Source organism: Tenrec ecaudatus, chromosome 10 (assembly GCF_050624435.1).
Source record: "Tenrec ecaudatus isolate mTenEca1 chromosome 10, mTenEca1.hap1, whole genome shotgun sequence".
Taxonomy (NCBI): Eukaryota; Metazoa; Chordata; class Mammalia; order Afrosoricida; family Tenrecidae; genus Tenrec; species Tenrec ecaudatus.
In genome coordinates this window covers 155655745-155672079 of record NC_134539.1, presented here as the reverse complement: position 1 = coordinate 155672079, position 16335 = coordinate 155655745, and the positions used below count along the sequence as shown (strand labels likewise).

The following is a 16335-nucleotide window of genomic DNA, read 5'->3' as shown; positions in this document are numbered from 1 at the left end:
CTATTGAGAGTAACATGGATTTAGTCCCTGGTAAAACACTGTTGGAAATTGATACTTGGGTAAGTAGGGCATCTTATTAGACTTCAATGCACAAGTTATTAACTTGTATGGTTTCAAAATGTGGGTGATTAGACACTGGTAACACAAGCCATGAAGGATAGAGACAGGGCAGTGCTCTCAGTAACACTCATGTGCAAAGGCAGAGCCATGTCTGGTAGGCTAACACGTGTCACAGAAGTGCAGAGGGTGCGGGAAAACAGCGACTGTACGTTGGTTCCGGTCAACATTCGTTAGGTGTGAAATTGCTCTTCTAGATTGATCCCTCCTTTTGATCAGGAATCAACTACCGAATCTTTGATCAAAACGAAGGCGTCTCTTCTGTTTCTTGCTGTTGCAGTTTCTGGGGGTGTGCTCCACATCTTGGATCTGCCTCAGCCCTGGCACCCAGCCCCAGGGCCACCCGGCAGGTGACAGGAGACCGTGTCACGGGTGATGCGTGATGCCTGGTGAACACGCACACATGCCCTGACCTCCCTCCCTCCCTCCCTCCCTCCCTCCTGCAGATCAGTCAGCTCAACGCGCTCATCACCCTGCTCATCGGGAACCTCAACCCCGGCGACAGGATGAAGATCATGACCATCTGCACCATCGACGTGCACGCCAGAGATGTGGTGGCCAAGATGATCACCGCCAAGGCACGGGCAGCTGTGGGGGTCGGGGGTGGACTCCACTCGGGCCAGGCTACATCCTCTCCTTGGGAGGCAGCAGGAAGGGCTTTCTCCCAGCTCTGTTGCCGGCAGCACCAGCACCCCCACCCATCAACCAGACTAGCCCCTGTGGGCAGTGGGCAGTGGTCTGAGGAGGAGGTCACTGGAAGTGGCCGTCCTTTAGCAAGATTCAGCTGGGATCGGTGGTGGGGCCTGGGTGGGAAGCCCTCCCCACCCCAGTGCCCCTCACCACCCCAGTGCCCCTCACCACCCCAGTGCCCCTCACCACCACCTCCACCACCGGCCTGGCTCAGAGGGCCCCTCCTGCCCACTCAGGTGGAGAGCTCTCAGGCCTTCACCTGGCAGTCACAGCTCCGGCATCGCTGGGACGAAGAGAAGAGACACTGCTTTGCCAACATCTGCGATGCCCAGATCCAGTACTCCTACGAGTACCTGGGCAACACGCCCCGGCTGGTCATCACCCCACTCACCGACAGGTAGGGCTCCCCCACCGCTCTCTCCCAAGGAACCTTCCTAGCACCACCCGTCTGCCCTGCCCCCTGACCAGGCCGGGAGTAGACACCACCACGTTCCCTGGCCTCATGCCTGCAGTGTAGCTGGGCCAGAGGGACCTGCACTCAAACCCGGGCAAATCAGTAGACCCCCATTACCGGAGAGAACTGCTCTCTGATAGAACCTGTGGAAGCTGGAACCTGCGTAAGGCGGAAACCGGCCCAAGACAGAATAATCAAACATTTCCTGTTCAAGCAAGCAACGGCCACTGGACAAGGCTGATGGAACAGGCTGTGCTGTCCCAGAGGGCCATCAAGGCGGGTTCTCGCCCTTACACTATGCCCAGCCCTTCAGCACTACCCTGGGGGCTATGCCAGGGGCGGGGGCAGGTGTTACTCAGTGGGACTACCACCTAGGCACACATAAGCCGCCCACAGCATGGAGCTGAAAGAGCGGGCAGAGCCTTGTTTGTGGGCCTGGGCTTGGCGCATGGCCAGCGCCCGAGTTGCCAGCAGGAGCAGGGCCCGATGACCTTGGGTCTCGGGTAGCCTGTCTGGGGCAGGCGGGCAGCAGCAGGGATCTGTCAGCAAAGCAGATGAACTGAGTTTCCCGTGCAACCCTAGGACAAGGCTACTGGCGTAAACGCTCGGCTGTGGTGGGTACCGCCCGTGTGACCGCTGTTTGATTAGTTTGGGGACACAAGCTGCCCCCAAATCTGAGGCCTGTGTTACAGCTGCGCCTTCTGTCCCCTCGTCACCTCAGACACATTCCTCTCCCCATTCCCATCGAGGGCCAGCTTGGAGCAGGAAACCATAGAGCCTGTTGGCTTTGTGACTGAACACTCAGCTTCAAACCAAATGAAAGGTCAATGGTTCGACTCCACCAGCTGCTCCGAGGGAGGAAAGACTCAGCCGCCAGCTCCTGCACAGATGACCAAAGACCAACAAGGAAAGGCCGCTGGCTCAAGTTGATCCTGATGCACAGCGGCCTTACAATACAGAGCAGGGCTGCCTGCTTCATAGAGTTCCGCAGGCTGTCCACCTTTACCAAAGCAGACGGCCTCGTCTTTCTCCCTTGGAGCAGCTGGTGGGTTCAAACTGCCGACCTTTCGGTTAGCAGCCCTGTGTGAGCCTGCTGCACTGCCAGGGCCCCTTGCTGTGAAGCTGGCAGGCTGGGAAGTCCAGTGGCACCATCCTATCTGCCCCTGTGAGTCAGCATCAACTCAACGGCACCAGCCACGGCCATCAGAAACCACTGTGGCGCCAGCAGGCACTGTCCCCCTGGACACAGGCAGTAAGCCGAGGTCCCTACAGGTGCTACATCACCTTGACGCAGTCCCTGCACCTGATCATGGGTGGAGCCCCCGCCGGCCCAGCCGGCACTGGCAAGACAGAAACTACGAAGGACCTGGGCCGGGCCCTGGGCACCATGGTATATGTCTTCAACTGCTCGGAGCAGATGGACTACAAGGTGGGTCTGGGCCCCAGGTGTGCCGGGGAACAAGGCATGTGCTGGAGCCCTTGGGGCGTTGGGAGCACAAGGTGTGCTCCTGGGGGTTGGGAGTCCAATCCCCAGGACATGGCCACATCAAAAGACAGCATCCCCTCCCCCACCCCAGCCCTGAGCATTTGGTCCTGCAGCCTGCCCCAGGAGGGGTAGGCATCATGTCACCCAAGTGCTGATGGCGGCCACCCCCACTTGCCCACTGGCAGCTCCCTCTCACACTCCCAACTGTGCTGTCCTGGGGGTATGGGGCTCTTGGAGTCTCGTCTGACCTCTGAGATGTTGCCAGATGGGGGAGAGGGTACCCTCGGGGCTGATGGGCAGATGAGAAGAACCTGGGTCTGCAGGGGGCCCCTACCTCTTCATCTGGGTCCTCCTGCCCTGATGTTGAAGGTCTTCCCTGCCCTCAGATAAAGGAAGCTGGGTCTGCAGGGTCCCCCCTCCTCTGCAGCTGAGTCCCCCTGCCCTTAAGTAGAAGGTTCACCCTGGCCCCTGTGTCCATGCGGGTGGCCGAGTAGAGAGTGGGGGGAGGGGGTTATGAACATCTAGAATAAGGATCAAGTTTGGACTTTGGCACAGAGGGGCCGGCCTGAGGCTCCTCTCTGGTCTGTGGTGGGGTGAGGGTGGGAGGGAGTTGTTATTCCAGGATCAGGCCCCCCAGCCCCCTGCAGTATCAACCCTGCCAGCCCAGGGCCTGTGGTCCCAGATACAAGTCAGGTCTGGAATGAGGGAGTCCCCGCTGGCTGCTCCCCCCTCCTTGCCTTTACCAACCCTCCCCCTCTCCCCACCCCCCAGTCCTGCGGGAACATCTACAAGGGCTTGGCGCAGACGGGAGCCTGGGGCTGCTTTGACGAATTCAACCGCATCTCCGTGGAGGTCCTGTCTGTGATTGCGGTGCAGGTGGGTCCACCCCGCTGGCTAATGGCCGCCCGCTCCCATCCTCGCAGCCCAGGGGGCACGCCACCCAGTGCCCTGCCCATGAGGCTGAGGGAGATCCCACCCACCAGGCCCCACAGTCCCTCAAGCATACCCGCAAGAAGAGGGGGGTATTTGTACCTGAATACAGGTGAGGAACAAGCCCTGAGGATGCACTGGGTTAGCCCAAGGGCGGTTAACCCACAAAGTTGGCGGTTCAAAACCTCCAGCTGCTCTGTGGGGGAAAGATGAGGCAGCCTTGTATTTGGGGTCCCTCTGTGCATGAGTGAACTGGACAGCAGCAGGTTTGGTTTGGGACACAAGAGGCTTTACTTGGGGGAAAGGCAGATATCAGCTGGGCTGGGCATTGGAGAACACCCAGGAGCTGACCGTCAGCCAGGTGCGGGGAGGGAGAGAGGAAGGGAAGGTGGAGGGAGGAACGGAGAGAGGAGGAAGCAGGGCCAGTGGGTGAGGACCAGCTGGGTGGTGGCTACTGTCACTTCACACCAGCAAAGTAGGGGAGGGCCCAGCTGAGGTGGTGCTGGCCAGGGCCAGGGGGACACGACCCCAGGCCGAGGCTGTAGCAGCTTGCTGTCCCCCAACGCCAGTGGCCAAGCAAACCTCAAATATATTAGAAAGACGCTGTTCCAACAGGACACCAGGAGAGGCTTTTTGGTGTGTGGGCAGCGAAAATTGTAAGGCGTCACCCCGCCCCCGGCGCTCAGCTCTCAGCCACGCCCCAGCCCTGCCTCACCGTCAGTCAAGCCCTAAAACCCGCCCACAACCCAGTCCCCGCCCCGCCCCAGTCCTTGCTGGCCCATCCTTAGCCTCCACTCTCAGCTCCTCTGGCCCTTGCTCTGCCTCCGCTTTCAAACACTGCCCCCTGCCCCTCTCCCAGCCCTCAAGGCGCCCCACCCTCAGCCCCGCCCATCCCTGCCCACCACGCCCTCTGCCCCGCCCCAGCCCTAGCGTGCCCTAGCCCCTTGTCCCTTAGCCAGAGGGCAGTCCAGGCTAGCATGAGTCAAGCATTTGTGCTGCAGAATGAGGGAAAGGGCAAAGTGGTGTTTGAATAAGGTTTTGAGCCGTAGGTGTCTGCGCGCCCCCCGGTGGTGGCGTGGAGGTTTGCAGCCCCGCATTCAGCAGCCTCCCGGGTGGCAGATCAGAAAGGTGGAAGGTCCGCAGAGAAGCCCTTCACAGGCACCAGGTGCATCCTGATGTCTCTGTGTCTCTGTCTCTTATATCATGAGGTTTTTCTCATTGGTCGCACACTGCCAACTTTCCGGCTGGTGGCTGCGGAAGGGATTCATAATGCACTTGCTACCATTGCTCCTCCTTGGGCTGTGAGCTACAAGGTCAGCAGTTCAAAACCGCGGATGCTCCTTAGGAGAACGATGGGCTTCCTACTCCCTAAAACAGTGACAGTCCCAGAAACCCACAGGGCGGTTCTACCCTGACCTATCAGGTTCTACCCTAGCCTATCAGGTGAATCTGGGCATGGAGTGGCGGTGAGTTCGGTGGGGTTTCTTTCTTTCTTTCTTTCATTTTATTAGTTGTATGAGTACAACTCTCATCACAGTCCACACATACACATACATCAATTGTATAAGGCACATCCGTACATTCTCTGCCCTAATTGTTTTCAAAGCATTTGCTCTCCACTTAAGCCCTTTGCATCAGGTCCTCTTTTTTTTTCCCCTCCCTCCCCGCTTGCCCCTCTCTCATGAGCCCTCGATAATTTATAGATTGTTATTTTGTCATATCTTTCCCTATCCGGAGTTTCCCTTCCCCCCCCCCTTCTTTTTTCATCGCTTTTCCTTAATGTAAGGGTGTTCATGATCGAACCCTGTACTACAGTTTCCTCTCTAAACTGTTGTTTGCCTTGGGTTTAATAAATGGCCCCTTTAAAAATGAAAAAAAAAGATTGAAGGTCAAAGGTCAGCTCACTCCCAAGGCCCCCTACCCTGAAGTCAGGGATTAAGTGACTTCCTTAAAGCATCTGTGATGCAGCAGCCAAACACACCCACTAGACACACACACACACACACACATTCTTCGCACCCTCGAGTCACCTCCACCGGTGGGGGCCAGTGTGCTCTTAGGATGCTGAACAGGTTTCAGCAATGCTTCCAGCCAAGGCAGACGGGGAAGAGAGGGCTGGCGACCTACCACCCCAACAACCAGCCCAAGAGCCCTGTGGGTCGCGGCATCCCATTGTGCATGGGCTTGGGCCCGTGCCCACCATGCTGACACCCACAGTCTGGCTGGCTGGAGGGCACTGAGGAGGTGGGGTGGGGGCGGAGTGTGACTATGAAAGGGCAGCAGGAGGGATCCCAGTGGCAGCGATGGACTGCTTGGATCTGGACAATGCCTCTTGGCTGCAACCCAGTGTAGCAGCTGTGGACAATGGGGGACTGGCAGGGGCTGGCCAAGGGCCCAGGGAGCCCTCTGTTCCTTCTATGTCTGCGTGCACATCCCCGGCGAGCCCAGATGTAAATTGTTCAGCTGTCATGGAATCCAGACTATCCGGAGCCAGGGAGGCTGGATGGAACCCTGAAACTGTTGCCCTGTGAAAATCTATAAGCTTTAAGCAACACACACACACACACATCTCCTGAGTTTTCTTTAAAACAGAACTGTAGTTTTGCCAAACTGGTGCCAAATCTCTGCCTTGGGGCCCGGTGCTCTTTCAGGACTGTCTTTAACCTGTGGGTCGAACCACCCTTTCACAGGGTCGCCCAATTCATAACAGTAACAAAATGACAGTTAAGTAGTATCAATGAAAATAATTTTATGGTTGGGGGTCACCACAACATGAAGAACTATATTAAAGGGTCGTGCATTAGGAAGGTTGAGAGCCACTGTTTTAAGGGATCAGATCAATCAAATTGACTCAAAAGGTGGGCAAAGGAGCTGAGAGGGCAGTGAGTGTGTGTTCTTGGTTGCACAACCCGGAGAAGTGGTCCAGGCTGAGGTTAAAGTGTAGAGAGGACTCTTAAGAGATCGCGGGAGCATGGACTGGGAAGAAGGCCGCGTTTCCCTGGGAATAGTCTGCTGGGAGCATTCCCAACAGCAACAAGGTGAAGTAAATTGCCGTGAGAACAGAGGGGGCAGGCGCCCTGTGGGATCATGGTGGGCCACCTCCTCTGGCCACAAAGACCCTGGCCGGTGGATGCCGGTGGTTTTCCCATCCACGGTTCACGTGCGTGCCCACCCTGCAGGTGAAGTGCGTGCAGGACGCCATCCGGGCCAAGAAGAAGACCTTCAGCTTCCTGGGGGAGACCATCAGTCTCATCCCCACGGTGGGCATCTTCATCACCATGAACCCCGGCTATGCGGGGCGCACTGAGCTGCCTGAGAACCTGAAGGCTTTGTTCAGGTGGGTAGCCCAGGAAGCACCTGGGAGGCTCGGTGGTGAGGAGGGACGGGGCCCCAGAGGGTGGGGACACACCCTAACTGGCAGGACCGGTCTCCCCCAGGCCCTGCGCCATGGTGGTCCCTGACTTTGAGCTCATCTGTGAGATCATGCTGGTGGCCGAGGGCTTTCTGGAGGCTCGCCTGCTGGCCCGGAAGTTTATCACACTCTACACCCTGTGCAAGGAGCTGCTCTCGAAGCAGGTGGGGGCTCGGGGCGCCAGGCTTCGCTGAGCTGGGGTGAGGGGTGGATACACACACACACACACACACACACACACGGCAGGTGGGGTCTCGGGCACCCTGGTTCTGCAGAGCTGGGCTGAGAGGGTGGTCACAGAGTTGGAGGTGGGAGGGGAACCTCAGGGGCCCCAGCTTCACAGAGCTACCCTGGACCCTGCCCCTAGCTGACCTGGGCGTGGGGTTCACTGGGGTCAGTCGAGGCTTCACTCAATCCCTCGATCCACCCACCCCCTCGGCGTGCAGGACCACTATGACTGGGGTTTGCGAGCCATCAAGTCGGTGCTGGTGGTGGCTGGATCCCTGAAGAGGGGGGACCCGAGCCGGGCAGAAGACCAGGTGCTCATGCGGGCGCTGCGTGACTTCAACATCCCCAAGATCGTGACGGACGACCTGCCCGTGTTCATGGGGCTCATTGGGGACCTCTTCCCCGCCCTGGACGTCCCCCGCAAGCGGGACCTGAATTTCGAGAAGGTGAGCGGCCTCTCCCACAGTGGGTGGGGTTCCCCTAGCTGCTGCCTGTGCTACCGGATTGCCCTGTCCGGGAGTCCCAGCAGAAGCGGGTGGGGGCGGCTTCCCTGGCATCCAGGCCTCCGTGAGGCTGGGGGGCGCGTGCTCCGCAGAGCTCGGGAAGGTCCGGTGGGGCGCCCGTGGGCGGCGGCCAGCGTGCGCGCCTGTGCGCAGATCATCAAGCAGAGCGTGCTGGAGCTGAAGCTGCAGGCGGAGGACAGCTTCGTGCTGAAGGTGGTGCAGCTGGAGGAGCTGCTGCAAGTGCGCCACTCGGTGTTCGTCATCGGGAACGCGGGCAGCGGCAAGTCCCAGGTGCGGGGGCCAGCCCGCACCAGCTCCCAGCCCCGAGGACCCCCACCCAGGGCACCCTGCGCGTCTGTACCTCAGCATCTGCCCGTGGACTGCGCGTCAGCGAGACGGGACATATGGCTGGGGGTTGGGCAGTGGCTCAGCAGGCCCTTCTTCCGAGCTGCCTCTAGGTGGAGCCTTTGAGCAGCCGAGCAGCTCAAGGGAGACCAGCAGCTAGCAGCCGTCCCAGTCGCAGTGTAGTTCCAAGCTCCTCTGTAGTTGGGGGTGCAAACCCCTCCACCCCACACCCGGAAGTGGCTCTGCTTGTGGTCGGGACAGCATGCCACACACATACACACTCACACGTGCACGCATACACACGGACACATGCACACATACATATGCGTGCACACACATGGACACCTACACGTGCACACTCACATACACGTGTGCATGGAGACACATGCACACACGTGTACACACGCATGCACACACCTGCGGACACATGTACATACATGTGTGCGCAAGCACCCACAGGTGTGCATGGAGACACGGGCACTCACGCACATACACTCACGCGCACATATGTGGACACATTCACACCATGACACTTGCACACACATGCGCATACACATACATGTGCGCACATGGCATCAGGGTTGCACTCACTCATGCACTGGTCCCCACAGGTGACCCCCGCCTCCGTGGCAGCCCCTTGGGGTGCTGGCTGCCCCTGACATCACTGTATCTCCTGCCTCTACCCAGGTTCTCAAGTCCCTCAACAAGACCTACCAGAACCTCAAGCGGAGGCCTGTGGCCGTGGACCTGGACCCCAAGGCTGTCACCTGTGATGAGCTTTTTGGCATCATCAACCCAGCCACCAGGGAATGGAAAGACGGTACCAGATGGTGTCCTCAGGCTGTGGGGAGTGGAGGCGGGTGTCCAGGGACCATGGAGGACTGGGAGAGTGAGAGTCAGTACTGAGGTGGGTGTCTAGGATTGTGGGGGATGGGGGGGCTTCCAGGAGCTATGGGTGTCCAAGGTAGGTGTCCAGGGACTGCAGGTGACCGGGGTGAGCATCCAGGCGTTGTGGATGACCGGGAAGATGAGAGACCGCTCCAGGGGGGACGTCTAGGGGCTGTGGGTGTCCAGGAGCATGAGAGACAGTACTGAAAAGCAGGTATCCAGGTGTCATGGGTGACCAGGAGACAGAGGGACAGCACCTGGGCAGGTCTTAGGATCCATTGGTGACCAGGAGGGTGAGAGACAGTACCAGGAAGGCATGCAGGGACTGAGTGACCAGGAGGGTGGCCTCAGCCTACCTGTGGATGCACCCCCATCCACAGGTCTCTTCTCCACCATCATGCGGGACCTGGCCAACATCACCCACGAGGGCCCCAAGTGGATTGTCCTGGATGGGGACATAGACCCCATGTGGATCGAGTCCCTCAACACGGTCATGGACGACAATAAGGTACGAAGTCCCAGCCGCCGGCCTCTGGTCAGTGGCGGAGCGCTCAAGCGCTGCACCAGCAGGGCTCCTTGAGCTGAGGGTGTGGCCAGTGCTGTCTGTCCACTTACATGAGGCAGGAGGCAGGCATAGCAGAACCATCTAGAAGTTAACACCATGGACCTTGGGGTGGACGAGGGCGCTCGAGTGACCCTGGGAAGCAGGCGTGTGGGCGGAGGGATCTGTGTGTTGCCTACACATCAGCAGTTTCTCCCTGTCCCAGCGGGCGGGGGATGGAGGTGTGGGACTGCAGGCAGGATTATGGGAGCCTGGACAGGTGGTGGGAAAGCCTGTCATCACCTGTTGGGCCACAAGGGCTTCCCCTCTCCGTCCTCACCTTCGAGCTCCGAGATGAGACAACGCCGCTGCTGCTGGAAGCCACGTTCCCATCACAGGTCCTCGCTCTGGTGCCATGCCACTCTCCCTGATGCTGTCATCCCCTGAACCTGGCCGCTGTCCCCTCAGGTCCCTGACCTTGGCGCTTTCCTCCCCCACCCCCGGTGACCCCCCAGGTCCTGACCCTGGCCAGCAACGAGCGAATCCCCCTGAACCGCACCATGAGGCTGGTGTTTGAGATCAGCCACCTGAGGACAGCCACTCCAGCCACCGTTTCCAGGGCGGGCATCCTGTACATCAACCCCGCAGACCTGGGCTGGAACCCGTGAGTCGGCCCCCGCCTACTGGTCCTGGGGTGGCAGGGGTGGGGCAGGTGTGAACCTACAGGCTCCTTCCCATGAGCCCCGAGGATGTCAGCGCCGGCCCCCCTCCCCTCCATTGCCTGCTCCGCCCCCATGGGGATCATCGTTCCATCACGTCCACACCCCAGAGCCCTCCCTGCCCCAGCTCCCCCATCAGACCCCTGGAGGCCCACAGCTGCCCCCAGGGGTGGTGAACGGAGCCATGCTCACCTGGCGGGCAGGGCACAGGCACGGTGAGTGGGGACAGGCAACCGTCCTGGCTCAGGCCCCCATGCCCCGCAGTGTGGTGAGCAGCTGGATTGAGAGGCGGAAGGTGCAGTCGGAGAAGGCCAACCTGATGATCCTCTTTGACAAGTACCTGCCCACCTGCCTGGACAAGCTGCGGGTGGGCTTCAAGAAGATCACGCCCGTGCCCGAGGTCACGGTCATCCAGATGATCCTGTACCTGCTCGAGTGCCTGCTGACGGAGAAGAACGCACCGCCCGACTCCCCCAAGGAGCTCTACGAGCTCTACTTCGTCTTCGCCTGCTTCTGGGCCTTCGGCGGCGCCATGTTCCAGGACCAGGTGCGGTGGTGGGTGCGGGCCCGAGGGCTGGCCCTATCGCGTGGCGCATGATCCTCCGCCTAGCGGCCTTCCCCCCCCCCAGCTCGTGGACTACCGCGTGGAGTTCAGCAAGTGGTGGATTAACGAGTTCAAGACCATCAAGCTCCCGTCACAGGGCACCGTCTTCGACTACTACATTGACCCTGACACCAAGAAGTTCCTGCCCTGGACGGACAAGGTGCCCACCTTCGAGCTGGACCCCGACATTCCTCTGCAGGTGAGACACCCCCACACACACCCATCCCCCCTCGGGGGACCATCTGGCACACTGATGGGGACTGAAGAGCCCGCCCATGGCGCCCACAGGCCTCGCTGGTGCACACCACGGAGACCATCCGCATCCGCTTCTTCATGGATCTGCTCATGGAGAAGTCGTGGCCCGTGATGCTGGTGGGGAACGCGGGCACCGGCAAGTCTGTGCTGATGGGCGACAAGCTGGAGAGCCTGAACACCGACGACTACCTGGTGCAGGCGGTGCCCTTCAACTTCTACACCACCTCCGCCATGCTGCAGGGTGAGGGAGGGGGCAGGCAGGGCAGACTGCCAGGGGAGGGGGGCTGCGGGGAGCAAGCTCAGGGGCATCCTGGGAAAGCCGACCCTCTGCACACCACTAGGGGTCCTGGAGAAGCCCCTGGAGAAGAAATCAGGGAGGAACTACGGGCCGCCGGGCACCAAGAAGTTGATCTACTTCATCGACGATATGAACATGCCCGAGGTGGACAAGTACGGCACGGTGGCCCCGCACACGCTCATCCGGCAACACATGGACCACAAGCACTGGTGACCGTGCAGGGGGCCCCGGGGCTGGGGTACAAGGGGAACTGGTGACTGTACAGGGGCCCGGGGGCTGGGGCACCAGCACTGGTGACTGTGCAGGAGGCCCGGGGACTAGGGGCACCAGCACTGGTGACCGTGCAGGGGGCCCGGGGGCTGGGGCACCAGCACTGGTGACCGTGCAGGAGGCCCGGGGGCTGGGGCACCAGCACTGGTGACCGTGCAGGGGCCTGTGGCTGGGGGACGCACCCCGGCCAGGACCCAGGTGGTCGAGGCACAGTTAGAGGAAGGGGTTTGTTTCTTCCTTTGTGTGTTTCCATGCTTTCCGAATTTCTAACCCTGAGCACGTGGCTGTGTGTGGGGAGCCCCTGGGGGGTGATGAGCCCCAAGTTTGAGGGTTCAAACCCACTGAGAGAGGCCCCTCAGAAGACAGGCCTGGTGCTTTGCCCGGAAGGGCCACCGCCTTGGGAGCCCCCAGAGCAGTTCCTGCCTGCACCCATGCGGGCTCGCCCTGCAGGACTCGGCAGCCACAGCCCCCCGGGAAGCAGGACAATGAGGGAGGAGGTGGATGCAGACCGGCAAGTTAGACTGGTGTCGCTGTGAAAGACACAGAAGCCCCCACGGACACCAGCTGAACGAAGGACTCTGTCCTGGGAGAAGGGCCGCCCAGACACTCCCGAGAGGAGAGGATGGGGAGACCTCATCTCACGCACTTCAGACGTGTGGTCGGGAGAGACTGGTCAGGAGACGTGTGGTCGGGAGAGAGTAGTCCCTAGAGAAGGGCAGCAAAAAGGAGGGGCGGCCCTCGAGGAGACAGACGGACCCGGTGGCTGCATCAATGGGCTCAGGCACAACCTTGTGCGGCTGGCGCAGGACCGGGCGGTGTTCTGTTGTCCACGGAGAAGGTGGCCGTGGGTAAAAGCCAGCTCCATGGCACCTAGCAGCCACAAAGCCATCCCCGAAGAAGTCTGCCCTTTTCATTGAGCACCACGTCGAGACAGCAATCTGGGCATCTTTGGGGGACTCAGGTCATGTTCTCGGAATTGGGGGAACAAAAAGAAGTGTGGAGGGGCAGGGCTGTGGGGTGGACAGGGCCGGGGGGCTCCCCAAGGAAACCCTCGCAGAACAGCCTCAACGATGAGCAGGCCCCTTGGCGAGATGGGGGGACAATTCCTCCACTCAAACTTTCCAGGCCTTTTTCCTTGGCTGTCGAGTTTCCTGCTTTCCCTAAGGAGCTCCCTCGATGGTGCTGCATCCCTGGGAAAACCCATCTGAAAGACTTTTCCCTTTGGGATCCGTCACCATCGCCTTGCAGGCTGCCCTCTGCTTTAAGTGGAACCGGCTCCGGCAGAACCCCTCGGAAGCAGCTGTTTGACCGGACCTTTTACCTGTTCTGGGGGGCGGGGGGAGTGGGGCTTGGGGTAGGCACCCCAACAAGACGAAGACAAGTATATGCCTGAGAAAACTTGTCCGCGCCCCCCTCTGAGCCCGAAGGTGTTCGGGGTATGACCTGGGCTTTTATGAACTGGAAGCCTCACCGCTGTCACCACGGATCTCCCTGGTGGCATAACCGTTAAGCACTGGGCTGCTCTCTGAGGTCTGCGGTTCAAACCTGGCTGCTGCTCCACAGGAGGAAAGGCCTGGCAGTCTCTCCTGTGATGGTGGCCACCTGGGAAGGCCCGTGGGGCCATTCTACTCTGTCCTGTAGGATCACTGCGTGTCGGGATCCCCTGGGCAGCACACCTTTCCTGACTCAGGCTACGCAGCATCCCCAGGTTCTGTCTGCACACTGCCTCTGGAGCCGTGCACAGGTCCCACATGACACAGGAAGTGCTCTGTGATTCCCGTTTCCAAGCCCACCACCGACAGTGTCATTAGATTTCTCAGTGAGGGCAGGACAAATACTGGACTGTCTCACATAGAACCTGGGCTTATGGGATCTGTAACCATGTGCAACCCACTGCTGGGGGTGGGCCTGGGGCCCAGGGCTTTTCCCTCCCAGCTGGCAGCAGGCCTGACTTGCTCCCCCAGGTATGACAGGCAGAAGCTGACCCTGAAGGACATCCACAACTGTCAGTACGTGGCCTGCATGAACCCCACCTCCGGCTCCTTCACCATCGACCCCAGGCTCCAGGTGAGCAGAGAGCGAGGTGGTCTTAACCGGGAGCCATGGGTGTGGAAGGCCGGAACTGTGAGCAGGCACTGCTGTGGACTGCTAAGCTGGCTCTCGGAGTGAGTCAGGAGAGTGGAGCCGGGAGCTGGAGAGAGGCTGGGGCTGCCAGACTTGGCAAATAAAACCACACAGATGCCCCGGGAAGAAACGATTCCTTTTTAGTGTCAGAATGATCCCGTGCGATATTCGGGACATAAAGCCTAAAGCAAACTCACTGCCATCGAGTCAATGCCAATTCACTGAGGGCCTCCAGGACAGGCTAGAGCTGCCCCCTTGAGTCTCTGGGGCCGTCACTGTCTATGGGAGTAGAAGGCCCAGTCTTTCGCCCCGGGAGCGGCTGGCGGTTTTGAACTGCCGACCTTGTGGTTAGCAGCCCAGTTCGTAACCACTCCTCCACCGGGGCTCCTGTATAGGGTTTCTAAGGCTGTGAATTCTTATGGGCACAGACAGCCTCATCTTTCTCTCTCACAGCAGCTGGTGAGTTTGAACCTCCAACCTTACAGCCAAATAGTTCCCCAACAGCATGACCAGGGCTCCCTTATTGGGAACCTATATTGGGATTTTTTAGAGTCTACACACACACATACTCGAAGGGTCAGCTAAGAAGAGGAAGACTGCACACACATGACCAGGGCTTAAGGTGACTCAACTGCCTGAGCATGCCCAAAGGACACAGGTTCTGCTCCCCGGGGAGGAGGGCCAGCCGAGCTGTCCCCGAGAGCCGCCTGACACACACTGTCGTCATTGTCCCCAAACAGCGCCACTTCTGCGTGTTTGCTGTGAGCTTCCCGGGCCAGGAGGCCCTCATGACCATCTACAGTACCATCCTGACCCAGCACCTGGCCTACCGCTCAGCCCCCATGGCCGTGCAGAAGATGAGCAGCCAGCTGGTGGCCTCAGCCCTGGGTAAGCTGGCCGGCCTCTGCCCTCCACCCTCCACCTGTCCATCAGTCCCACTGCCTGATGGGGCTGACGGCCTCTTCGTTCTTTCCCCTGGCAAATATTTTATTTATACTTTGGGATCAATATCTCTTAAACCATGCTGCGCTTCCACAGGGAGGTTTCGCGAAAGCCAATTGCGTGAGGGGGAGGCGGCCGAGAGGGAACGCGAGCGTGCAGAAATGATTTATGCGCCAGCCTCTGCAGCCGGGCAGACTCGTCCTCTTTGCGTCACTGCTCCTAATCCATTTGCTGGAAAAACTTGCCCTGGGCGCTGCACTTCCGGAGGCCAGTAAGAGCCCCCAAGAATCGATGTGTCTTTTTTGTTCCTGTAACAGCCTTGCATCAGAAAGTCGCCACGACGTTTCTCCCCACGGCCATTAAGTTTCATTACGTCTTCAACCTCAGGGACCTCTCCAACATCTTCCAGGTACCGACTGCTCTTGGAGCTCTCCCACCAGCCAGACTGCCTCTTGCAGATAGGTTCCCGGCCCTCGGCACTCTCAAGAGAAAAGGCTGAGTTGGTAGTGGATTGGTGGTGGTGGTGATGGTGATGGTGACTGTGATGGTGGTGATAACAATCTGACAGTAATGATGGGGATGGCAGTGATGGTGATGGGGTTGACACTGGTGGGGATGATAGTACTGGTGTACTGGTGGTGGTGGTGATGGTGATGGTGATGGTGATGGAGATGGAGATGGTGGTGGTGGTAATGTGATAGTTATGATGGGGATGGATGGCAATGATGGTGGTGGTGATGACATTGATGATGGTGATGGTGGTGGTGACAGTGATGGTGGTGATGATCTGACAGTAATGATGGGGATGGCAGTGATGGTGATGGAGATGACGGTGGTGAGGCTGATAGGACTGGTGGTGGTTGTGGGTGATGGCAGTGGTGACAGTAGTGACGGTGATGGTGACGTTTGCTCTCCTTTACCGACTGCTTATGCTGTGCCAAACCCTGAGCTTGGCCCCGTACACACCCAATTTTCTGCAAACAACACACAAGATGGATACTCACGCGTCCCCACCGTACAGAGGAGGAGTGTGACGCTGAAGGAGGCTGAGCCGTGCCCGTCTTCTTCGGCGTCAAGTGGCAACTCAAATGCCAGGCCCTCCCAGAAGCCCCACCCATAGCCCCACAATCTCTCCCTCGCTGCCCGGCTGTTTTGTTAGTGGAACACGTCCCAAGATGCCACTGGCACTGCCTCCTTAGTTTGCTGACCTGGTTCCCTCTCCGCACTGGAGCATGAACTCCATGAGGGGAGGGTCTGTCTCGTCCCATGGCCCCAGGGCACAGCAGGCCCTGCACCAACACTTGCCGAACCAACCCGAGGCCCCTCAGTTAGTCAATGGCCAACCATCCAGGACGGGATCCAGGCAGGCTTGCAACCTGGACTGAGCTCAGGACCCTCTGCTCTGTGGCCTTTGATAATCTGCTCAGTCCCATGGCTGGCTGCCCTAATCCCTCTCCATCGGTCGTCCCGTCAGAGAATGAGGCCCTCAGCCCTGCCCCGTGGGCACACCATGCTAGCTGGCACACCAT

At 59.4% G+C, this 16335-nt stretch overlaps 1 protein-coding gene across 1 annotated transcript in view; it reads left to right on the top strand.

Moving 5' to 3' along the window:
- The window catches only part of DNAH17 (dynein axonemal heavy chain 17), a 96969-nt gene that overhangs the window by 44931 nt on the left and 35703 nt on the right, over positions 1-16335 (top strand). Inside the window, exons 33-50 of the mRNA XM_075559705.1 lie at positions 564-695; positions 1044-1204; positions 2534-2690; positions 3519-3623; positions 6857-7014; positions 7115-7253; positions 7536-7763; positions 7974-8111; positions 8853-8985; positions 9434-9561; positions 10110-10258; positions 10578-10860; positions 10943-11116; positions 11206-11413; positions 11514-11679; positions 13705-13807; positions 14605-14752; positions 15124-15215. Coding sequence (XP_075415820.1) covers positions 564-695; positions 1044-1204; positions 2534-2690; positions 3519-3623; positions 6857-7014; positions 7115-7253; positions 7536-7763; positions 7974-8111; positions 8853-8985; positions 9434-9561; positions 10110-10258; positions 10578-10860; positions 10943-11116; positions 11206-11413; positions 11514-11679; positions 13705-13807; positions 14605-14752; positions 15124-15215 — 2802 coding nt within the window. The remainder of the gene's footprint in view (positions 1-563; positions 696-1043; positions 1205-2533; positions 2691-3518; positions 3624-6856; positions 7015-7114; positions 7254-7535; positions 7764-7973; positions 8112-8852; positions 8986-9433; positions 9562-10109; positions 10259-10577; positions 10861-10942; positions 11117-11205; positions 11414-11513; positions 11680-13704; positions 13808-14604; positions 14753-15123; positions 15216-16335) is intronic.